The sequence below is a fragment of the Salarias fasciatus genome, chromosome 14, assembly GCF_902148845.1.
Source record: "Salarias fasciatus chromosome 14, fSalaFa1.1, whole genome shotgun sequence".
Classification (NCBI taxonomy): Eukaryota; Metazoa; Chordata; class Actinopteri; order Blenniiformes; family Blenniidae; genus Salarias; species Salarias fasciatus.
The window spans coordinates 32371531-32397408 of NC_043758.1; the positions used below are offsets into that span (position 1 = coordinate 32371531).

At 44.8% G+C, this 25878-nt stretch overlaps 1 protein-coding gene across 2 annotated transcripts in view; it reads left to right on the forward strand.

Moving 5' to 3' along the window:
• The window catches only part of tenm4 (teneurin transmembrane protein 4), a 172549-nt gene that overhangs the window by 108827 nt on the left and 37844 nt on the right, over positions 1 to 25878 (forward strand). The window contains exons 16-24 of one of the 2 annotated variants that reach the window (XM_030109049.1): positions 2969 to 2995; positions 5469 to 5615; positions 6929 to 7145; positions 11651 to 11770; positions 16120 to 16381; positions 18395 to 18662; positions 18755 to 18898; positions 22393 to 22642; positions 23022 to 23042. In XM_030109049.1, coding sequence (XP_029964909.1) covers positions 2969 to 2995; positions 5469 to 5615; positions 6929 to 7145; positions 11651 to 11770; positions 16120 to 16381; positions 18395 to 18662; positions 18755 to 18898; positions 22393 to 22642; positions 23022 to 23042 — 1456 coding nt within the window. The remainder of the gene's footprint in view (positions 1 to 2968; positions 2996 to 5468; positions 5616 to 6928; positions 7146 to 11650; positions 11771 to 16119; positions 16382 to 18394; positions 18663 to 18754; positions 18899 to 22392; positions 22643 to 23021; positions 23043 to 25878) is intronic. The other variant, XM_030109050.1, reaches the window with a different exon arrangement.

The window sequence follows — 25878 nt, forward strand, 5'->3', positions numbered from 1 at the left end:
GGTTGATAATTCGGAGATCTTCTCAGACTGCCGGACGTCTTTAAACAGAGTGAAGCTGAAGGAGTTTCCTCAGCGTCACACCACATGCAGCATATTTTAGTTTCATTATCTGAAGTGTTTGTATTTACCACAGTAGCGGTGTTCCTGCCGTTTTTAAGGCCACGTTTACACGACGATGTCTCAAGTGAAAACACATCAGTTTAGTAATTCTGGTGTTTACATTCCTGTGGACAGATGGCCGGGTTGGATTGTTATTCTGGGTGACTCTCAACTCTAAAACCACCAAATCCCAGGAGAGTCCTGACTCTCTGGGGGAAGACGCCGTTACTGTCCATCGACTCTCACATGTACAGAAGAAGCTTTTACTTGTGCCGCGGTGCACATGCATAGGAGCAGCGCTTTCACAGCCCACAGAGATTCAGCCTCAACGATTTCAGTAGGGATACGAAAATCTCTCCTAACAACTCACGATTCAGTTCCGACTCGTAAGGTGATGATTTTATTAGGTATCAAGACTCAATTCAATCGATTCATAATCAATGCTCTTTTAGTAACAAAGGATTTACTACATTTCTCTGAAAGCTGGGAAGAGCTCTGAAAGATGGTTCTGTTACTTTTAACAAAACTGGAAGTTGCAGCTTTAGAAGCTTAATCAAGTGATTCTGAAATTGTGAAGACAGAGAGGCAGTCTTATGACAAAGAGGGAACATTTTCAAGTTTCTGTGGCTGCAAAGTTTAACATTTGAGACTCGACGAGTAACTTCAACAAATGATGTGAACGTCTCAGATTTCTTACAACTAACGGAAACTGAACTCTCATTTATCATTTCCTAAAAACAATGAATAAACTGATCAGCTTCTGTTCACAAAAGTAAACAGAAACAACCACTTATCAGTAGATTAAAAAATAAATATATGAGAACATCTGAAATGTTTAAATTACATTGACCTCTAACACTGCCGTGGACGTCTATGGATGTCAATCAGGTTTTTCAGAGGGCGGGCTTGGGGGACCTCTGAGTGAATTTCAGACTTGTAAACTGGCTGGATATTTGAATCTGATGACAGAGGGAGTAATCAGGATGATCAAGAAACAAACAAAAATCTACTCGGGCTGAAGGCATAGAGCAGGCGTGGCTTGGATATCGATGCTTGAACATTTGGGATCGATTCAGAATCTTGATTCCGATTCAGATGTACATTTTTTTTCTGGCACCCAGTTTTCATAAAGTAGCTTTTCTCTCTCATTTATAAGGAGACAGAGTCGTTTGTGAAATGCTTGGGAGCCGACTTCACAAAGTTGCGTTTTGAGTGGCTCCAAACACTGTTCTCGTGTGAAGAAACAAGATTTGCATTTTCACTTGAGGACGTCGTGTAAACGAGGCCTTAAACATGGGGGGAAATTACCAAAGTCCATTTATCATTCAGGACACTTGTGATCACAGCTAAGCTGTAGTTGACCTCGGCGCGGAACCGATTTCCTCTGTTTGAAATGCTAAAAGGACGGCATGGAAATGTTTCCCATTAACGGCGATGGATGTTCTGAGGTTTGACAGTTTCACCGTGTGAGTGCAACACAGCCTCATTAAAGACATTTGTTTGATTGCAGTTCGCCCGATGAAATTTGATGTCAGTGCTGTCAAACCTCCTCCAAACATCAGAGGACATGCTACATGACGCCTGCTTCGCTAAATCGCAGCTTCTTCACTCCGTGTTTCCATCAATACTCTCCCATTTTCCCTTTTTTTTTCTTTTCTTTTCACTTAATTGTCAGGAAAACTTGATTACTCAATTCAGCTATCTGTTGCTGGTTTTGTGATACTATCTTCTCATACTGGTAAATTTAAGGTTATTCAGAAACTGTGAAATCTATCAGCAGAAAACTGGTTCAAGAGAAGTTCTACATGGTCCAGTTTCCTGTCTCCACTTTCTTTTAACCATTACAATAGTACAAGTAATTTAAGTAGGAGATCCACATTTTTCTCCGCCGACAGTGGCCCACAGCAGCTCACTTATTTATGATCATTCAAGCATCAGAGAGGAAGTGGGAATGCGATTGCCATCTCTTCCTCCTCCGCTTCAGCGTTTCAGCGGGCGAAGCTCTAACTCCCACACAATTGACTCGAATGAAAAATTGAAGAAAATACAAGAATACCAAGGTGTGAGCTTTATTCCACATTCAAATCAATGAAGATAATTCTCCTTACACCATTCTTTGAGCAGATCTGCATGAGTACGGAGCCCTGACTCAGTTTGTGAATGTTTTATATGCCGGCCTTACATTATTGATGGGACTTTTATAAGTGCCATATTGAGATCCCCACTCGACAAGAAAATTCCTCAGTGTCATCCATTAAGAAGGCAAAGATCTCAATTTAAATCAATTTTCATTATTGAGAGCTCTGCGCCCCCCACGCCGTGGAGCGGGGGCGCTGGCGATCCGCTTTGTCCTCGCCACCGGCGGTGGAGCCTCGGGTGACCCTGCCGTCGATAGAGGCGTTTCCAGACTAGAAGAGCTTTTTGCCGAACATCCTGACCTCCTGTGCGATGCTGCTTAAGAGATTTAAGGGCGGTCATATGTGCATCAATCATGTTGCTTTGGAAACACTCCCCGGAGGCAGACTGCCCATCCTGACAGTTAATAAATAGGGACAGATTGAAATGTCCTTTCTGAACATTATACTTTTCTTTTTCTTCAATACTTCTCTGTCATTGTCTTCATCTGTTCTCTCCAACCTCCCTCTTTTCTTCCCCCCATCTCAGTCCCTTTCCTCTGTGCTGGATCGTGTTTGTTCCGTTGCTTGTAATGCATGCCGGTAATGCTTCATGACTACATTTTTCTCCCCCCCCCCACCTTGGTTTATTTAATTACTTTTTGTATTGTAAACTAACACATTGCCTTGCTGTCCTGTCACGGAAGTGGCGCTGTTCAAACCTCCCTTATATGTCCTGTCTTTTATCTCCCAAGCTCACTATCTGGATAAGGTAGTGAAAGGTATGGCATTCCTCCTTCCTTCTATTTTGCCCTCTTCTCATTGTACCTCCAGCTCAGCATTAACGAGTCATGCACACACACCATGCTCCTCCCCCATCGGCATATGCCAGCACACTGCACCTCCTGTTGCCCCCGAACGAGTCATTTCCGAAGACCCTCCACCTCCCATCAACTTTTTGCCATATTGTCACACAGTAATCTCCACTTAGCACTTTCGCACCTGGTGAGTCAAGTTGTCTTTACGTGCCGGATATTTTAGCTTGTGTGCATCCTTGCTTTCTCAATAGTGGGTGATCTTGGAAGGGGGGGGGGGGCAGGGGGGGGCTTCATAACCTGTGCCATGCATTATGGATGAGTGTGCAGCTGCGAGCGGGGCCCGATAGGTGCTGAGGCCGCATCCTCTCTAATTAAAAGAGTTCATGGTCTGGTTGGTGCGGGGCAGGCAGGGGGCGGAGGCTCCGCTGCGACCCTGCCTCTCCGCCTCCAGCGCTCGTTCTCTCTGTCTCTCTCTCTCGCTCTCTCTCTCTCTCTCTCTCTCGCTCTCGCTGTGTCCTTGGTAATGGACCACCTGGCACGAGAGCGGCTGCCAGAGGAGTCCTCCGAACACTCGCAGCCCGGCGTTGGGAGCCGTCTCAGGCGGGCTCGGGCGGCGCGCAGCAGGGCTCCGTTCTGAAAGGGATGCCAATTAAGTTGGACCGGTGCCAAGAGAGAGTGGATCTTTATTTATCCCCGTAATAAACATTCTGAGCTTACTAATCGTCCGTCTCCACTGGTCTAACCGTCGTCGTTTCGTCCATTTGCTCAATAAAAGAATGACTAATGCTCAGCACTGTCTAATAGACGAGGCACTGTCTTCTGGCACTGGCCTGTGGCACCGAAACCCTTTTCCAACAAGATATTAGAGATCAGAGTGTAATTTCATAAACTACTGCTCAGAAATATGATCGGATTGTTAAATTGTTGCTCATTTAGCTATTTTTCTAATGTTTGCATGGCAGTCAGTGCTGCAACTGAGGATGCAGTTTTTTTTTTCCTTTTGAAAAATATATTGAAATCTTTTGAAATGGATTCCTTAAACTTAAAGCCTAAACAAAATACATTTTTCAGGATGATGTGCTCGAGCCTTTAAAAAAGTCTTTTTTGAGCGTTTTTATTCGGATTAACTTGAAGTATTGGTGTGTGACTGCGTTCATTGATCTGGGGCTGTGTTCCTGCTCCCGCCGCAGCAAAAAGCACAATGCAACTGACTCAGCTCGCCACGTGATCCACAACACTCATCTATTTTTGGCACTGCCTCTACCTTTCATCCTCCTAAATACTTCTCTTGTTTCTTCCTCATCACGGTTTAGTCCACCAAATGGTTCCTGTTTCCCATCCTTCCACACCTGTCTGGCTTCAGATTGTTTGCTCGCTCCTCCTCCTCGCCGCTCCTCTTCTCCCTGTGTGATGTTAGAGCGTACAGTAGAAACAGTTGCCCCACTCTCTGTAGTTGACAAAGTGGGTCAGCTTAGCATTTTCTCTTTTGAGGCGGCTTGCTATCAACACAGACTGTGACAGACTTGTGCATTTGATAGCTGGAGATTTTCGCCCTCCGCCTCGGCGAGGAGGATACGAATCATAAGGTGCCCGATAAATGTCAAACCGGCAGAAGAGGGATGGGTGAGATAATCCTCTGATCTACGCCTCCTCGTGAAGCCCCGTTGTCTGGAGAAGCGGTGAAATGTTCCACCTGTCGTTCTGCTCCGGCCTCCTTTCGCTCCCCCCGGGGTCCCGTGCTCAGGAGAAGCCCGGCGCTCCTGGACAACGTGGCCCGGCTCCGCTCAGCACTCTCTGTACTCTGTTCTTCTAGTCTGTTTTCTTTAATGACAGAGCTTACAGTTTTCTCTTTTAGAATAATGACTCTGACTGCAACAAGAAGTCTGGGAGAAAATGCATCAAATAATAATAATAATCCACTCTTTTTCAATCGGTAAAGCTTTGCAGAAGAGAGTAGCAGCAAAACTGCCATCATAATTATGGTCAATATCCAGAATCATATAAAACGCATCCAGCTACGTGCAAAAAGGCCAAAACATCGCCGTGCGCTGCTTTCAGGGTCCAGCTGTAGTGTCTTGGACATACAAGAGGCCAATCTGCTGTTGTAATGAGTGAATATTGATTCTGAAGATCCCTTTTATCTGATTTTACTGCAAAGGGATATTAGAAGCTTCACAAAGGGTGTATCAAATTAATCAACATCATCCGAGGGTCATTAACGCCGCCCTCGCCCATTTAAAATCTTTACATGATTTGATTCCGTTGCTTCCAGAGAAAATATTAGCAGCATACCATTCCCATCAACAAGCTCACATCTTCGATGTCGTTGTACTGTTGGTGTTTGGAACATTCCCAGTTTATCTCTACACCCAATGGAAAAACTGCCGTCTCTCATTCTCCGCGCCGACCTTTGTCTTTGTCCTTTTCTGTTACACAGAGGGCTGCCCCGGCCTGTGCAATGGAAATGGTAGGTGCACTCTGGGTAACAATGGCTGGTACTGTGTGTGCCAGCTGGGCTGGAGGGGCACTGGCTGTGATACCTCCATGGAAACCGCCTGCAGTGATGTCAAGGACAACGATGGAGGTAAAATCACAAACAACAACACGTCTTCCGACACTGCCGGGCATCAACAGGGACTCTTATCCAGACATGATTTGACTGTAAAAACTGCCACCTTTGTTTTTTGTATTTTTTGAGAATACACAGTACCTGCTGTAGCCTTTCCAGACTCTGTTGTACTCTTAAACAGGTGAGGATGAGTAATGGCTCTTGGCCAGTCACCTGCACGTAGTCTTTTTTCTTTTTTTTTTCCCTTCTTCATTATAAAGCAGAGTACCTGGCCTAAGGCTTTGGACTTTCACTGGCCCCAGGAGGAAGTCTCTGCTCTGCCCTCTAACTAGCCCTGAGCTGAGCCAGGCGCACACACACAGAGCCAGCCAGAGGGCTGCACCACTCTCGGGGCCAAGTAGGAAGACGTGACTTCCTTTCTTCCAGACCTTATTCGGGGCTTTGGCTATGTGCTAGCATCCCTTATTTATGCAGGAACTGTTTGTCTCCCCATCACTGTACAGGGACGACTCTCAATGGCAAAGGCAGGGTGCTGCTGGGGATTTGACTGACTCCTGACAGCGGGGTTTATTTTTATCACCCATCTGGCCAGATAGGCCTCTGAAAGCAAAGGGTAGGGAGTCCAATGACCCACTTCAGCAGAGTAAAGTGCATTGCACAGCAGCTCTTTCTGCCCAGCGTTATTTTTCTAAATTACAGCTAGAGGACCAAGAGCACAGTATAGGATGTTCAAATATTCTCCCAATATGAGATGTATACATGAAGTGGCTAAAAGACAACAGAGGTCAAACTGAATAATCAGTGGGACTCGGCGGTGTACCCAACGGATTTCCAGCAGCCAAAAAGCCAAGTTTCTGACGTGATCTGCTCACATATGCGCAAAAGAAATGCAAGAAAAACAGCAGAAGGTGCTCTGACCTGACTCGCTTGACGAGCCAAAATTCAGCACATGGCGGTTTGTTCAACGGGAATCTGGAGCGTTTGAGCAGACAACAGTTAAGACATAAGTGTGAGAAATTGCTTGGAACAATACCTGCCACACCGTACTTTAAACTGGTAATAAATATGAGGAGTGACCACACTGAATGTTAATGTGATTTTGTTTTCTTCTTTTGTTTATTACAGCTTTCTGTAAGTGAATTGCCAAAAAAAAAATTATGTGTGATATTATTTGTCAAGAGAATTTCCACTGAATAGTTTCAAAAGTGCAGAAAACTTCAGAAGTTTTTTTTTTTCTTTTTTTTTTGCCAGAGGTGTATCCAAGCTGTTGTGTAATGAGGCAGTGGTTTAGTGTGTGTGTGTGTGTGTGTCTTGTCTGACCTTGTCAGATGGCCTGGTGGACTGCATGGATCCAGACTGCTGTCTACAGGCAACCTGTCACACCACCTCTTTGTGTGTGGGCTCCCCGGACCCTCTGGACATCATCCAGGAGACACAGATGTCCACTTCCCAGAGCAACCTGCAGACCTTCTACGATCGGGTGCGATTTCTGGTGGGCAGAGACAGCACCCACGTCATCCCCGGAGCCAACCCCTTCGATGGCAAGTGAGTGACGTTGCGTATTACCGCCACCCGATTCCGACCGGCGTGTTTTTCATCTGGCGTAATGATTGAGAGTGGCTTCTTATTTTCTCTGCATTGCTCTTTGTCTCTCATGCGTTTCCATTATTCAGATGTTCCAATTGGATTGGTTGTGTTTTTAATACCTGCTCTATTGAACTCAACGCTCCACTGTGAAATTGCTGCATTTTACTGTAACTTAGCAAACACCTCTCTTTTGGGAAATGACATTTTAGATGCGAGCGCCAATCGATCAGTGGAGTTTTATTCTTAAAGTAGGCCACTTCAAATCGCAGTTCTGTGCTTGTTACACTGACAGATCAGAGCAAATGCAAAGTGTTTGCTTTTTCTAATCTCCACCAAAACGTGCGCGGAAGAGAGGGGAAGCAGTTAAGGCAACGGAGGCTGAAATTGGCAGCGACTGACGGTGCGCACAGCTAAAAAGATGATGGACAGATGATGATGGACACACACAGAATGTGGCGGAAAGCAAGGAGCTTTCCCGAGGAAGAGGGGCATCTCATATTCATGTATTGTGATTACTTTTACTGTAATGCATCTGAGGCCCACTCCCAAAGGCAGAGCCCATGACACCCCGGCCGCGGAATCTGAGATGCTTTCATATCAGACAGAATAGCAGCGGAAAGTCCCAGAAGATTTCCCTTAGCTTCTGTTTCCCTTTGTTTCTCCTTTTCATCTTTAATCGCTTTTGAAGCTGTGTCACTTATTTGCATCTCCCGTTCTGTGTACCGCTCCCATCATGGCTCTCTCTCTGCTGATGTGACGTAGGAGACAACAGACAAAACAACCGAGGATATTTTTGTTTATTTCTCTTAAAATAATGTGAAGAACGATGCTCCTTTGGGTCGTTGCATCTTTTTATGACAGAAAATGCCATCAGACAGCGCTGTTCATTTTACACCAGACCATTAACGTCCGTACACTGCTAAATTTGCGCATGGCCGTCTCTTCTTATTGAGTTATCGGTGTTTCATTTAGTTCAGACATCAGCTCATCATCGGAAAAAGAAAGAAATCTATAGGCGCTGTGGTCAAGTGCACAGTACGTCTGGTTTTTTGAACTTCTTGTGGCTGTGTCAGCCGATACTTGAGAGAAGCACTGTGACATTTTCCCTCATTGACATTTTTTTTTTTCTGGTCTTTCAAGAACCACTCAACATTTTGCCAGGTCTTCACTGGACACAGCAAGAGACGTGGAGGGTTGAGTAATACTCTTGTCTCTCTCACAAGATGCCACCATAAATAAGTAAAATGAAGAATCCGCCGATGAGCTGCAAGATTGGAGGCCTCGGCTCACCTAAAAATATCAGTGATAATCTATTATTCATGCCTGGTATTCATTCCCCCACCCACTGACAGATGCGAGCAGTTATGACAAGAGGTTCTGGGCTTCAGACGAGCCTCACAGGCGAGGCCCCAGCATCCCCCTCTCTGATATGCTTCCCCCGGTCACCTGATCATCTCAGTATCGATCCGCTAACCACTTCCTCATGCTAGTAGACATGTTGGATTGCTATTTCAGATGTTTCCCACCACAAAAAGCTGCAAAGGTGCCACTGAATAAAGCATCTGCCACTGCATAAAACCTCTTGATTCTCCGCCGTGACACATAATACAAGAGACCGCCGAGGCCCCGGCAGTGGGTGCTGACCGGAATAGCAAACAGGGACTTTGTCCGCTGAACAATTTGGGCAAAGATTGATAGCTGGCTTATAATAGCAAGGCAGAAGCCATTCGCTTCATTTACAGGCGTGTGCTTTTATTATTTTATTTAAAGCTCTTTTATCAGTGTTAGGCCATTAATGTCAGAAAATCTCCTGTTTGTTTTCCTCTTGGTGTGCCCTGCCCCTTTTAGCAGCATTGTATATTTAGAGAGCTCCCCCTCTTTGGCATGCTGGGTAACGTACAGACGGAGAATCAGGGGCTGCAGTGACATGCTTACATTGCAGCAGGGTTTCATCCCTATAATCAAGTCATTTGCGTGGGTAATGATGTTTTTGTAGCTTCTCTGGTAATGGTGCTATTTATTAGCCTCGGTCTGTGCAAGTTCTCTATACTTAAGTCTGGCATGTTTTTTTTCTTCTTCCTTTTTTAATCTGGATGAAGAATTTATGTGGGGATGCACTGCAGGTTTTTCAGTGTTTTTTTCTTCTGGTGGTGGTAACAGGATACTTTCTAAAATTGAAGCCAATTCCTCTGGTTAGAACGTTGTACTATTCTACCGTACCCAACTGTTACCATATTTCATAACCCCTCCGTTCATAAGGAGGAGCGACAACGCTACCGGCTGCTGATTGGCCAGTGACAGCAAACCTGCATATTTAAATAGCTTCAATTCAAGAATCATTTTTCACAGCCATGATTCGTGTGCTCAGTAGCAGCATTCCCGCTGTCAACATGGAGTGTTTTCAAAAAGTTGCATTTTCAGTGGCTCCGAGCACCGTTGGTGTGTAAACAGACACCCAAAACACAGCACAAGTGTTACATTTTCACTTGAAAACTTGTAGATGTTGCCTGAAAGTATGTGAGATTAACTGATGACTCCGAGGTGTGAATGTACAGGAGGTGTTTGTGTTGGGATCATCTCCACAACCCTCGACTGAATAAAACTTTTGTCATGCCACATCTGAAAAAGTAAGTTTTATCTCCTGATATATAAAAGTTTGGTGCTTTGTTCTCAGTTGTGGAGTCGGTTCAAGGTCTGTTTGTGTCAAAGGTGCATATACAATGGGTGACACTAACATCAATGACAAAGTCCACTCTGACACCGGAGCTGCCGACGTCTTATTATTCACAAAATGAAAGGAACAGGCCCAGAGACGGTTTCACACCGAGTTCAGGGGCTTCACCTGTTTATTTTTCACAACATGTCCTCCCTGTCCCCTCCGCAGATGATGCATGATAAACTCGAGGTTAGAAATATTGTCAAGTCCCTTTTCCACTTTCCAGATCTCCTTGGAAGAGTGAAATCTCATCCGGAGCAAAACTTTCTGCTGTGAATTCTTCATTCTTCCTTCCTTTTCTGCTGTTTGATGTCAATATTTAAATCATTTGTCTTGATGGCGAGGAGCCGTCTCCCCATGTGGCTAACACAGGCGGGAAGGAGATAGTTCCACTTTCACAGCTCCATCTGAGGAAAATGTGGATAATTGCTTCATCAAACAAGGCTCTAAAATAAACCTTTGGCCTGAATGACGACTCACAGACAGCCAGGCAAATTCTGGGTTCACCTGGACGTGTAATTCTCTGGAAAAGCATCCAGGTAGATGTTCGGTTGTAGGCCTCGAGATTCAGAGCTTGTTTACAGTGCAGTAGTGGACAGCCAAGGTCTTGTGAAGGAGACTTGGCCTAATTAACATAAAACTGGGTTTCTGGGGACGGGGATAGTGTAGGGTGAATGATCTTGCCTGTGGTAAGGACATGTTGAGGGCAGCCGCTAACACGCTGGTGTTAATTGTTTCCAGAGCATGGCGGTGTTTAAGACCCAAAAGTATTAAAAATAGCCATGGTCTAATGAAGAAGTGGCAGGAAGGCATTTGTTAGGGGACCAATTTTTGCAGACGACCACAGAAACAACGGCTGACCATGAGCCGGGCCCTGATAATGACGAGGGCAGGAGTCGGCGGGGGAGACGTGCTACAGCAAGGTCCCATCTCATCAGTTCACTCAGATTAGAAGGTGAATTTGGATGCTTTCCCACTATTGATTGGTAGGGACTGATGATCAGATCTAATTTATGCACCTTCTGGAGACCTGATGTCAGTCTGGAAATCTGTTGAGGTCTTGATAATCAGCCAAGCAAGTCCTCCGATCTGCAGTCCTATTATTTCTCTCTCTTGCATTCTTTAATGGAAAAGATAAATCCTTCTTTTTTTAATTAGAGCAAAAGGCAAAGTAAAGCTTCCTTATCTCATTATCCGTCCATTCTGGGCGGAAAACCCCCTAAGAGACAACCGAGGAGGTGTTAGTTTGTGCTGTTGCAGTTATATCTGGTTCATATGAATGTGTACAGCATTTGCTCTTGATAACATCCATACTTACTGTATATTTTCCCCGCTCCACTGATCTGGCTGAATTTCCCCTGTTGGAAAGAAAGATGCACGGCTTTTTCTTATTTCTGTTATTGCTGTGTACATTGAATTGCCTATAGGTGTTCCTGTACAGTCCAGTGTTATCTAATAAGTCGGCCTGCTATAAATCCCACTTTGTCGGAAACTTGAGTCAACAGAAGAGGAAATTTTAAGTTTGAGTGATATTGGTTCGTCTTATGTTTCCACTTTCTTCTTCTGCTTTGTCCAAGTTTGAGTTGCGGGGTGCTGGAATAACACGGATGTGTTCCTGTATTTAGTTCTTTGCCTTCTGTCTGATTTTGCGCCAGATGTATGCTTTGTTGCCATTTTCTTGTCCGATAACCCGGTCGATATAAATGCAGCGCTCATCTTTGTGTCGCTGGTTCTCTCTCCTGTGCAGCCATGCTTGTGTCATTCGTGGACAAGTGGTGACCTCCGATGGAACGCCGCTGGTCGGAGTCAACATCAGTTTCATCAACAACCCGTCTTACGGTCACACCGTCACCAGGCAGGACGGAAGGTAAGAGTCAAGAGATGCGTATGGTTTTTTTTGTTTGTTTGTTTGTTTCATGATTTACTGCAGGGACGCTAAACATGTTTTAATTCAGGGCCTCATTCAGCCCACTGTCATCATGATCCAGACCAGTAAAAAAGAGTTTTAAAGTTTTATTTATTCATTTTTTTGTGTTGCAAAATATATGAGATGAAAATGGCTACAATCTCAACATGAAGATGCATGTTTTTAATGATACCATGAGGTGCTAAAATACAAAATACATGTAGCTGTTGCATTAAACGTGTTTGTGAATTCACCAAAAATCTATGGTTTCTCTGAATTTTTCGAAAAAAAAAAATGCTTGGTTGGTTTAGCAGACCAGATTAGAGTCTCTTGAGGGCTGGTTTTGACCCATGGGCCTTATGTTTGACACCCCTGCTTTACAGGGTCATTGCATCCACTTACATTCCGTTCCTGCAGAATGAATTCAAACGACCGAATCCTGGAACGAATCCGAGGCTGTAACAGGAACAGGACATTAGCAGAATAAAGTCGAGGCCACTTCATGTCAAAAAATACCGAGCAATCTTGTTTCTCTTTTCCTTTTGTAATTTTATGCCCTGCAAGAAGCAAAAGGAGAAGAGCAGTTGTTGTTATTTTAACACTATTGGCACAGGCAGTCTAATCATGATGTTTATTCTTTTCTTTTTTTTGTTGTTGTTGTTGAATATGAAGACAATTATGAGCATAAGCTTAATATCTTTTCAGAAGAGATTAATTTATTTTGATTGATTTATTTTACAAAAACATTTGCACCGACTGTGTGCAGTTTTGTGTTATTATGATACAATATTTGACATGAAAAAACAGATTTTAAGAATTTAATGTGCTTTTTTTTTAGTAGTAGTAGTAGTCAGACATTTAAGATGTCCTCCAATGATATCACAGTTTGCTGTAAATTTGAAACTGCTGCCTTAATCTCATTTCAACCTTACACTAATGTTTTCTCCTAAAATTTAACCCACCTCTCCTTTTTACTGGAACTCTCAAATGAATGTGTGTATTGAACAGAGGCATGACAGTGATATGTCTAGTAATGTCAAATGATCTGCTTTAGCTGCATTATATTGATGTGGGGGGGGGGGGGGGGGTTGTTAATGATGGTGAACGCCGTTGCCACAGCAAACTGTGCCGCCATTGATCTGCTTTGTGCTTTCATTTGGTCCAATTTTGGAGTTCTCGGCTCAATTCCCAGAGAAATCAAACAAAGCCCTTCTGGTACACTCATAAGTTATGCTTCAGTAGCAGCAGGGAGGGGAATAAATAAAATATGCCAATTCAAAGCATCTCACTGTTGCTATAAAACACAGTGCAGATGGACATTATTTATTAGACCATTAAAGATATAGAGAATGAAGCCACACATTTAAGTTTAGGTCTCAGACCTGGAATTAACTTATTCTGCTAATGTCCTCTCCTTATTTCCTAAGTCTCAGGGTTTTTCTTCTTTTATGTCAGGAGTCAGGACTGAAAAAAAGACTCCTGACGATGTCTGTAATTAGTTTTGTGGTTGTTTTCTGTTTGACACCGACCGCCACTGCAGACTTCTGTTGTCAACATATTATCTGCTCTCTCGAGTAACTGGAAGTGAAAAATCATTGTCCGTCGTCGTTCGGTTTTGTTACAGCATCACTCGGGTTCCTTTGGAGGGAGATAAGTCGCTGCGATGATTTGTTCTAAATAGGGAAGTGGAAAACATCTCAGCTCTCTGTGTGGTTTTCTTTGTACGAGTCTGTTCAAGCTGCTTTGGCATCAGGAGAATTTCACCCAGAAATCCAGACAAAAGCCTCAGACTGATTTGAATATGTTTCTTGGAGTGAAAGCGAAAGACCTGGGAGGAAAAAGCTCCAATAATTTTTTTTTTTCCTCCTGATTTCTGTTTTTCTGTGGATGATACTGCACAAACACACGGTGCGTGCGCACAGCCCTCAGTTCCCCTGTTTGTCTCATAGTCGGAGTGTTAGTGGGGCCTCGTGGCAAAGCAACCCCCTCTATCGCAGCACAGCAGGAATTGGTGTTTGCTCTCCAAGCCCCACTTCCCCCTGACACTTTTATCAGTCACTGACACTCCAAAGGCTGGCGTCTTTGCCGCCGGTTTGATCTCGTTCCCCCCTCGCTCCCTCCATCTCCTTGTCATTCTTCTCTTCTTCCCACTTTTACAAAAATCTCTCATCTCCACCTCATCATCTTCACCTTCTTCACTTATTTCCTCTGCTCTCTATCCCTTCACGCTCTTCCTCCTCTAATCTCCCTCTGCCCTTAAGCCTTTCCTTTCTGGGCACTTCTCTTTTACTTATTTTCTGTGCTTTCCCTTCCTTGAGTCCAGGTCTCATGTCCTTTCCACTGCACTGACTTCCCTCATCTCTATCCTTTCCTCATTTATGCTTGTCCCATTTTTCTTATGCATCACTCTGTTTTTTTTTTTCCTTTCTTTCTTTGCAAAGCTCTATACTCTTTTCTCCCTTCCAGCATATGTGTAAACACCACTCCATCTCCCAGGTTCCCCTGTAAACATGCCCAGTCTCCTGCAACTCCCCTGCAATCACTGTAAACAGACTCAGTGCAGCGTGAAATCAGAAATGCACCTGTTCAGCCACTTAGAAATGGGAAAGCTGTCTCAACTCATTTTTATGATGTGTTCTTTATTGTCCAAGGGCTTAGTTTTTCAAATTACCTTTTCCACTATCTTGGGAAGTTTTCGGGCCCAAACAACGGGGGCTACACTGGTTTTTCTTTACAGCTGTGTGACAAAACGTTGATTAGCTGAGCACTGACACACACTCATTTGCTTTTGAGCATTTCAGAAATTCTAAACCAAGTGTGGTAATGGATTGCAGCTCATTACATTATTAGATGCTTGAAGCACCTCTCTGGGATGTACTGGAAATCCAGTGCACGTGTAATAACTGGACAATTTGTTAAAACATTTTCTCTTGGGATCAAACATAAAAGAAATAGTGATTTTTTTTTTCTTTTCTGTCCCTTTTTAATTTTCCTTTTTATTGTGTCCTTGACTGTCTTTAACACCAGGTAGCCATCACCCACTTCATTATAAATATACATTAGCTGGCAAATGATTGTGTATAATTTGTATTAGCCGTGCCAGATTCATTGGCAAGGTTAACTCTCTGAGCCTGATGCATTTCCTGAGGGCACAAGCAAGCAAGGCTGTTATAGGTAGCTTAATAAGTTTTGTCACATGGCTTAAGGCTGTTGTCATGATTGATAACAGGCAGTGAATCCCTTCATCGATTGGCTGCGCTGCCCGTGGGTTTCTGTCCGGCGGTGTTTTCAGCGTGCGTTGCCTGAGCCTGCCAGGTGTCATGCAAGCCGCCCGGCTGCAGCTGCATGGGCTCTGACAGATCGCGGCTGCCCGGGAACGCCGCTCTAACATCTCTGCTCCTGCAGCCTCTGGACCGCTGGAGAAAAAGCACTCTGCAGAAATGCAGCCGGGGGCGAAGCACTGCGGGGGGTGCGAGCCATTGTTCGTCACCGCCGCCAATCGGGTGCTTACCTTGAGAGGAGAAGCAAAGCCCTAATGTAGCCGTTTAAACCAAAAGGGAGACTGCCTCGTTTGGAGGGCGCGCTTTAGACCTACTTCTTTTACCTGTAATTTGGAAAAGTTGCGTCCGGAGTGAGGATGCGGCCCGGTCCCAGGGGCCAGCAGGTGACCGGGTGCTAATTGGCTCTTAGCGAGATCCGACAGGCGCCGCAGACGTCCGGCGCAGGTGCGGGCATGCTGTTGTCACCATGCAGCAGTGAGAGATAATGACACCGCCAGAGTGCAGCCTGTTTACTGATACACACTCGGGCCACGCCGGCGGCTCAGGCCCCTTTTAATGCAACAGTGGATGGGATTGCATTGCAGGGCTTTTAGACTGATGTTAGAGTGGACAGCCTTCTTCTGGGGGCGATCAATAAAGAAGTGGCGGCTGCCTCCATCCTGCAGCACAAGCCTCTCTCTCTCTCTCTCATACAAATGTGAGGACAGCAGCGGTGCATTGCAAGCAGAGGGAGGTGAAAGAGTCATGCCTCATTTCTCATATCCTGCATTTTTCAAATAAAATATTCAGATACTGTCGAATAGCGCTTTTAGCACTGTGATCAATAATGCTATTATGTGCTTGGATGATAATGCAGTGTAATAAAAACAATTCCTTTTTTTGAAAAGTCACCATTTATTAAAACAAGAATCTGTCTCTGTATTCGCAATTAGTTGAATTGCCGATGGGCATTTTGGCTGAAATCTATAATCCATCTTCAAGGTGCGTGAATCAATTCATCGTCTCTGACGCCGCGCGTCTGTGTTCCAGCTTCGACCTGGTGACCAACGGGGGCATCGCCATCGCCCTGCACTTCGAGCGCGCCCCATTCATCACGCAGGAGCACACGCTCTGGCTGCCGTGGGGACGCTTCTTCGTCATGGACACCATCGTCATGCGGCACGAGGAGAACGACATCCCCAGCTGCGACCTGAGCAGCTTCAGCCGGCCCGTGCCCGTGGTGTCGCCGGCGCCGCTCACCGCCTTCGCCGGCTCCTGCACCGAGAGAGGAACCGTGGTGCCGGAGATCCAGGTGACTGTCTGCCCTCCCAAGCCCTCCGACAGGCTGTTTCCACGTGGTTCTCACCCACGTACAGTGTGATTCATGACAAACAGATGGCAGAGACTGCAAGGACCATTCCTCATGTACAAGTGATAGTGCCACCGGCTCATGGATGTTTTTTTTTTTTGTTCTTTAGTGTATAATTGGTGTGTAGATTTTGGGCGATTTACAGTGTGCATTGTGTTGTCACCCTGGAGAGTGATGATGACTGTCTTCAACGCCAAAATCAATGTCGAGGTTTTTGGTTGGTGTTTGTGACTTAATCGGATTTTACAATTCCCTGCAGAGATCTTTGTGCCCCACTTTTCACTTCTGATCAGCATTTTGCAGAACGCACCTTTTCCTCAGAGTAATTTCATATTTAAAATGAAAACTATGGTTGAGAAAGGGCTGGATTAGAGCCTCTTCCGGGCCGATTTTGGCCCACAAGCCTTATGTTTGACACTCGCTATACTGCAGAGGATCTACAGTAGGCACAGTTTTTTAACACTAGAGCTACTTAGAATGGTCCATGGATCTCAAAATCCATTAACAACACTATAGAAATTTGGAAACAAGACATTAAACCCTAAGGTATTACTTGTTGTGGAATAAAAATGAAGAGGCCGCCGATGGATTTATTCATTTCCTCGTCTGGGTTCATGGTGACCTTGGATCTTTGCTAACATCGTCATGAATATTTCACCTTTCATTTAATCACTAGTGTGCTGCGTGTTGAGAGAGGATACCAGTGCTGCCTGGCTGGTAACGCCACAGCGACAGGGTTCAACCTGTCAGTCAGTCTGCCCTCAGCGAATCGCTGCTGTGCGTGAAATATCTCCAGCTGTGATTGGCGACGGAGGAACTGAGCGCAGTCAGAAGCCTTGCTTTATTACGGCTTGATTTCAAGGACGTGGAGTTAAAAAAAATAAAATGTCACTCTTGAAGGGATTTTACCTCGCCATCATTACCTCTGGAGGGTAAACACGCCGCGTGCCCGTCTGTACCTGTCATGTTGGTGCAAACGCACACCTGGGCAGCTGTGTGTGCCGAACGCTACGCCGCCGTGTGTCACGCCGTTTTCCCGGTGCCCTTCCCTCATCGCTTTACCTCCCAGTCCGCTGCGTAAGATTGATGGCATATTAGTGAATTTAGGCAGTTGGGACTATTTTTAGTCCCTTTGTCTTTGCTGTTCCTTGAGCCCTGTGAGAACCATACAGGGAGAACATCCCGTCGACGCTCGTCGGGAGGTATTCTGATCAGTCCGCCACGAACAGCTGCAGCGTGTGTACATTTTAAAAATAAATACATCGGCGACACGTCCTCTGACCAATGTCGCCCTGAGTACCTGCTCTAATTGTGACTCTACATCTTGTTTCTCTGCTGTGGAGACAAGTAACAAAGGCTGATTTAATTATAGCAGAGAGGAGTTGGTCAATCAAACCCTTCGTCCTACTGATCCAGTGTTAATCCAATGTTATTTCACCAAGAGCTTCCACCTGACCTCAGTAGAAATATCCTCAGACAGCAGCATAGTCTCATACCAAACTAACTTTTATTGCTTGGCATAATATTAGACCGTGCGGGCTCTGGACCCCAGGGCCTTTGTCATATGGATTGCCTGGAAGACTATTGTCCTAATGAAGGACTTGCTATTATTAAATCAATTATGAAAAATACACATCGGAGTCGATAATGAATAAATCCTTCAACACATGCCATGTGACGCAGGAGCGTAATTGTGCTCTAATTAGAGTTTCAAATCGCCCCCTGGGTCTATACATTGGCTTGCGGGCAAGGCTATAAAAGCTATGTGACAAAGGCAGCAGTGGCCTCTGACCGGCGGCCTGACGAATTGATTATGTGTGTGAAACAAACAGCATACAGAGGAGGTATGTTATTAATCCTAGACCTCAACCACTTAAGAAAATAGATTTCCATCCTGTCAGGTACGACGGAGTCCGGTGTCCCCGCCATTCATGTGTTTTCTCACCGTGTCCACAGTCTCTGCAGGAGGAGGTTCCCATCCCGGGGACGGACATGAAGCTGGGCTATTTAAGCAGCAGGACGCCCGGTTACAAATCAATCCTGAGGGTGACCCTCACCCACTCCACCATCCCCTTCAATCTGATGAAGGTGCACCTCATGGTGGCCGTGGAGGGCCGGCTCTTCAGGAAGTGGTTCCCCGCGGCTCCCAACCTGGCCTACGACTTCGTGTGGGACAAGACTGACGTGTACAGCCAGAAGGTCTACGGCCTGTCAGAAGCGTTCAGTAAGTGTTGAACACCACAATCTGTGTCACATATAGCGCGTATTTCTCTCCACGCGCGGTTCCCTCCTGCGAGCGCTTGCTGTCTTTTCTAGTTTCAGTGGGCTTCGAGTATGAGTCATGTCCAGACCTCATTCTGTGGGAGAAGAGGACGGCTGTTCTGCAAGGCTACGAAACCACGGCCTCCAAACTGGGAGGGTGGACTATAGACAAGCACCACGCTTTAAATATCCAGAGTGGTGAGTCAACTTGCATTTCCTTTTTTTTTTTTTAAAAAAAGATCCTATTCCTAGCACTTTGTCTGTTAGTAACACCTACTATGAATGCAGTTTTATGTCACAATCTATTTTCATTTCAACTCCAGACACAGTCAGGTGGGATGGTCGTGTGATTCATTTGGTTATTTGTGGAAAACTTATTGAATCTGATTTGAAAAAAAAAATAAATAAGTGAAGGTGTCCACTCTATGTACAATTTCATTTCAATTAAGGTTTACAATGGTAAAAATTTAGGTCCTTCAAGAAGAAGGTTGAGAAACTTTGCTCAAAAGCACGATTAGGCGCTCGTCACCCCACATTCAGTGTAACCTAGAAGGCCGGTAATGTTAAAGTCCATAGGAGCCTTTACACTTTCAAAGCAGATGTTCTCATATTTACAATAAACCCAGCTTTTTAAGCCCCACTGTGCTGATTTAAGCAGCTTTGCACACTTTGTGCCATCTGATTAACAAGAAGAAAAAAAAAAAAAAAGCTTCATAAAGAAGGTGACTGCATTGTTATTCAGGAAATTCTAATGAGTTGTTTACATTGGAAACAGGCATCGTATTTAACAAGCTATTGTTTTTGGTTCCATAAAGTTGAACCTTTTGAATTGTCTCCCCCTCCTCATTACGTTCTGCAGAGATCCTTTTGAATGTGCCGGAAACCATAGATCTGTGCCTCGTGTTTACCCCTGCGCCTTTGATGATGTACTCAGCGTAACACTACCACGAGTCTCCTCCTCGCTTTTTCAGGCGTTTTCAGTCTAGCAGTGGCGTGAAGCCCTAGATAGATCTGACAGGTTGTTTTTTTTTTCTTTCTTTCTTTTCCTCATCACTACCAACCGTTTTTGGTTGAGAGGGGGTCAATTTTCTCATTTCCAGCGAATTACTCCTGAAAGTTTGGGCAGCAGCTGTCACGCGATGAGGTTCGCAGTCTGTTTGCGTCTGGAAGGGCTCATCAGAGGAGACGAGCCATACTTGATGGTGGTCCTGAAGGTGGCACTTTGATCTGTCACCATGAACCTGTTGAGTCTGAATCTGGAGTCCGGAGGAGCCGGAAAGCTGCTACCCGCCCTCAGTTCCTCCAGCCCGCCACACCCGTTGGCTCCTCCGTGTCTTCTCCACGGCCAATATTTTTTTTGAGATTCATCCTTATAATTTAATTGCTGTCAGCCTTGCGACTCCCAGCAGCCGCGGTCTCCGAGATTAAATCTCGTCCCGGGGAAGGGGACGCTTGCCTGATCGCTTCTGATACGCCAAATGTTGCAAAGAAGTCAGGTCACCGAAGTCGCGTCACATGCAGAAAAAAACTGCCGCAGACATGCCAGATGCTGAATTTCAAATATGATTATATCGATTGGGCCGCAGGAACACCTTCACATTTCCATATCTGAAAACCTTCAGCAGTGAATCAGTGAAAGTGTGAGTGTTAAAACATGAACTTGAACTATACTGCAGTGATATTACAAAACAGGCCAGTCATTTTTTTTTTTTTCTTTATTGTGTTTGTGTGGTAATTTTCTAACTCCACAAGATTCCTCTCGTGCCAAAGGGTTCTTCGTTTCCCATTTCGACGTGAAATTGTGCCTGTGTTTTCATCTGCTGCTTAATGCAAGCACAGAAACACACAGAGTGGTATTCATGGCTCCAGTTAATGGAGGAACACACAGAAACCTATTTTAAATCAACAGCGGGCTTGTCTCTGTGTGGCGCTGCAGATTCTGGTGAATTCCGCCTGTGAAATGCCTCCTTAAGAGGGAGCGGGCCACTGTGAAGACGAGGCTGAATCTTTTAGAAGAGACATGAGCAACGGCCGGCCCGCGACCAATTTCCGAAAATCAATGAGCTATTGGTTTCACGGGTGACTGGAGAATCAAGGTCATTTCAACAGCATTCACGCCGGATATGGGTTCTTTTAAACACTGGAGTGATTGTTTTACGGATCTCATTAGACAGGAGGAAAGACCACCGCATGTTGATTTCAAGCCGTTCATCCATCTTCATCCAGCAGATAAACCCTGGACAGGTCACCAGGAAATCACTTTATTTATTTATTTATTTAGAAACCATATTTTACTTGTGAGGTAAATTCAATGACAATCTGTCCAAAAGGCAACGAGGAGGCACAAATAAGAACATCGGAACAAGTATATATGCACACACAGTGTCTCACCATCTGAAAATAAAGAAAGCAGCATCAACGGTGTTTACAGTGCTCTGTATTCGGAAATAAAATCAATAAACACGAAAAAGGCGGAGGTGGTGACAGAGCAGAGGTTTGAAGGGAATGAGTCTCGAGGAGAAAGCAGAGGCTGATTTGCTCTGAAAATGTTGAGGTGAAAACGCCGTTGGGAACAAAGAGGGATCGCAAATGGTGAATTTAACCGTATCGAGGAAAGGAAGGCAATCAAGAACATAAAGTACCATGAATGAACATAAATGCAGGGGCATGACTATGAGCATGGCTCAGATGAACAGATCGTCCTGATTGAATTGGATGATGAGCTGACGGAGGTTGTCTTGATTGTCGGTGTGTATCAACACGCAGGCTGCATTGTGGGAGAAGACTTTACGCTTTACCCACAGTCTGAGGGGAGTCTGTGTGAAGCTTGTGTTTGATTTTGTTTAATCCCAGTGTATTCCAGTGTCTTCTACCGAATCAAAAAATTGATATAAAAACAACGTACAGTTAACGTACAAGTGAAACTGGGGTGTGAATCTGTCTGGTAAAAAATAAAAAGAGATACATATGCACAGTGTATTTGTGTTAGAAATAATATTCAACACCATTGCTGGTTTCTTAGTAGTGTTAATATTATCATTATTTCAGAACAGTGAACCTACCTGATCACAGGTGTTAAACTCATTTTAGTTCATGGGCCACATGCAGCTTTACTCCATCTTGGTAGAGTCAAACTGGTAAAATAGCGACATAATAACCTTTAAATTTAATGTTCAAAATGTTTCCTTGTAGCTGCACCGAATATGTGTGATGAAAATATATATTTTCACAAAACTAAGCAACTTTGATTGAAAATGAATACAGCAGCCTCAACATAATTCCACCTTCGGGTGTAAAGTACAGTGAAATGGGCATCAGAATTGGGTTTCTGCATGTTTTCTGTGAACAGTAATGTAAGTTATATCGATGGGCATGTTTGTGCATGCCTTTTCGCATTTTACTGTTCCCTCCTCCGTTTGAATTCAATGTGAGAAGCAAATTTCCAATGTTGTATATTCATAGTTGAGGTGCTCTGCAATTATGTTTCCTATCCTGCTTTTTATTTTGGGGAGAGAAGCCGGCATGGATGAATTCCTCCTGAAATTGTGGGACTTATTTGGAGACACTCCGCTGCTTTCAGGCACTACTTGACCACATGGCTTTGCTCTCACTATGTATGCTAAACAGTCTTCAACATCCGATCATCCGAAACAAGTTGCAGGTGTTGCCTTGTCTCCTTCCCCCCTCTTTAGGTATTCTCCACATGGGCAACGGAGAGAACGTCTTCATCTCCCAGCAGCCCCCTGTAATCGGCAGCGTGATGGGGAACGGGCGCCGGCGCAGCATCTCCTGCCCCAGCTGTAATGGCCTCGCCGACGGAAACAAGCTGATGGCTCCCGTGGCTCTGGCCTGTGGCTCCGACGGAAGTCTGTACGTGGGCGACTTCAACTACGTGAGGAGGATCTTCACCACGGGGAACGTCACCAGCGTGCTGGAGCTCAGGTAACAGAGAGGCCTGCCGGCGCCGGCACGCAGGTCGTAAAGCACCGAGGTGGATGGAGGTAGACCTTAAAGGCAGAGGATTGATGGTCCTGTCTCACACTTTCACCTGGATCAGCTGGAGTTCAGCTCTCAGAGGAGCTCCAAGCCAACTAATGGACTTCTTGCCAGAAGTTCCTGCAGAAAAGATTGATTCTTTAGTAACGTGAGAGGAGATGAGCTTCGAGTTTAAATTGCACGTAACATATATTTTTTTATAATTTGCCTTTGTCCCATTCTCTTTACCACTTTTCAGTTTCCTTTTAACTATCAACTAACAACTCTTTCTTCTTTCTCTTCCTCCTTTTCTTACATTTTTGCTGCATTTGGCAAACTTTGACAGAAATAAAGACTCCAGGCATAGGTAAGCCAAACAGTACTCGCTTCACACATGTTGAAAAGGGAACATTTATAATACTGCTGAATAAATTCTGACATGCATTTATAGATAACATATAGCCTGCTGTTAAATGTAAATGTGACTGTGCTTCAGCAATATGTTGTGATTTGTCTGGTGAGCTGTAAGTGTGTTGAATAAGATACTAAAATAGTAAAACGCTTTACATTTGACATGCAGTTTGAAACATAAAGAGTTATTTTTCCAGTGCAGGAGGTGGACAGAGAAGACTGGCTTTGCGTGTGTTGCTGTCTTTAGATGTCGTGTCTCAGGCGAGGGGCTATCGATTGATTTTCTATCGCAGGGTCATGACTTTAGCGAGAAAGCGTGTAGTCAAAGGGAGGCTGAAAAGCCTTGTAATGCTGGTCACTTGCCCTTGTTCTCCAGACTGACCACACTAACAGAAAACTCAGCTTTTTTTTTCCTCCCCCCCCCCCCTTCTCTCTCTCTGCTGCTGTATTTTCTCAGTGCGCCAGAGAAATGTCATTATGCTTTTACACACTAACCTGCCCATCCCATGCACACGCATGCTCTGTTTGCGAGAGCGAGACTAACGTCAAAGCCCCGTCCCTTTGGTGTCTGTATTCCAAACACATTTGCATATTAAAAAGGAGATTTATCCGGGAAAACACAGCATGTGTCTGTATAAAACGGGTGGCTGCCTCCTGTTCATGTGTGAGCCGGCGATAGGACAGGGAGGTGGGTGATCTCGCCGCAATGTTCATTGACCCCCTACTAAGGATGTCCCCATCCGCTCCTACCATTTTCACGACAGCATGCAGCAAAATCCAATTATCTTCTACAAACTAGATGTTGTCAGTGAATATAGATGGAGTTTGCGGCCATTGCTCAAGGTCGGGGGGAGGAAGAAAAAACGCCTCGCAGTTTCAAATACTACGGGGGACTAACGCTGTTCTACATGCAACTAGGAGCTGATAAGGTATCAACTGATTGCACGCGGCAGATAGAATGCAAAGCAGATCCCAGGTATTGAGATTTACTACTGACCTACTCGAGAGCGGCAGTTATTTTTCCCGGCTGCACAGTCGCACCTGGAACGCGCCGCAGAGCGGCGTGTCTATCAGTCACGCCGGTCAGCAGGCGCACCGCGACATCCACGCCCGAGGTCCGCCGCGCTGTCCTGTCACCGCTGATTCATTGAAGGTCAATTGTCATTTAAAATTACGTACCGGAGATGACAATTTCACCCAGCCGCTTGTCTTTGGTGTTGTATTTTAAAAATGTGAGCTTTGGCACTGTCACGCTGACCGCGGAGCCCTCACAGGAGCCCTCAAGGTTAAAGTTGAAATACAGTCTTAATCCACTTTGAATGACACCCTGCTGACAGGTTTTTCCATAATGTTTATCAGGTCTGGCAGAACTGTGCTGCGTCGTGCCCTAAGAACTCGGCTCATGTGAAAGGTGGCGTCAGCCGCTGCATTTCAAAACCCAGCCTTTGTTTTTCTTCCTCTAACCGGCTGTCAGAAAGTCTGTGATCTTTAATTTCAGAGTATTTAGCTCACTTTTGCGTGAATTAGAGGATAAACTGGACAATATTTTTTGAAGAAAAAAAGGACAAAATGTGTATCGGTAGTCAAGATGAAGGTGAATTTCAGCAGTGGAAGTTGTTGAGGGAGACTACCCAGGATGAGCCCGTCGGGAAAAGACCTTTTCGACACACACCCTTTCTCCGCTGTCCTATATACATGGAAGCACAGCTGAGCCTGTCAGGTTAGTTTTAAAATAAGGCCAGTCCTGCATATAAGGTTTCTACCATACAGCAGTCTATAGCCCAGTGTCATGGACTTACTTACAATCTGTCTCGCTTTGGAGTTTCAGCAGCAGCTTTAATGCGGTTTATAAAGCAGATTTTTAATGGAAATCGTCCTCTTTGTCACTTCGTTTGTTCGCCGTTGCAGAGAGCTATCTTTGTTTTCTGACACCTACCCTGACTTGAGTCTACCAATAGATTGCATGCGTCCCGCCGCAGCAGGATTGGTTATATTTGGCTCTATTGTCTGTCTGTCAGCCTGGGCCACCTCCTGTGGATATGAAGGATTACTTTGTTGACTTTAGTGCGACTATAATAGGATATCTTTTTCTGTGATGGTGCCATAATGTGTTTGCATCCCTGGTTCAGCTTTGCATTTGTGTTATTTTTCTGAAAAGTCCCAAGAGAAAAAGCAAACACAGTTATTTGTACTTCTTCTAGCAATAACGAGGTTACTCTCTTTGTGCAGATAGTTTCATTTATATTTTCTTGGGTCACTAATGAGATGTCTAACTCAAACACCCAGAAAGCTTTTAGAGTCTGGTCCTGCTTTCTTTTCCACGGACTGCATGTCACTCACTGTCATTTGAGAGTTTTATCTTTACAAGTGCATCTTCGTTTCAGCCAGAGCAATAAGACCAGTTGTTTAGTATTCTGCAGGTGTTGCTGCTGCAGTCAGACCAGCCCAGACCCACTGAGTCATGAACTCTACTGGACCTCTGAAGGTCTCTGCAGCAGATCCTTTTAGTGGGACCTCTTTGGATCAGACCTTTTTGACCAGACCGTTCTATGATCTGTGGAAACTGGAGGTCAAGTCAGCACCTTGAATGTGTGTGTTTTTTTTTTTTAAAGGATTTAATTCCCTGTAGGACATTACCAAGGACGTTACGTTCTCTTTTCTTTTCCTTTTCAGTAGACAAATGATGGAAACTTAAGTTTTGAAGGTTTTTAAAGTTTAAAGAACAAAACTTTTGTTGAGGGGACTATTTACAGAAAAAGAATGTATTTAAAAACTGCTCCCAGGAGACAGTT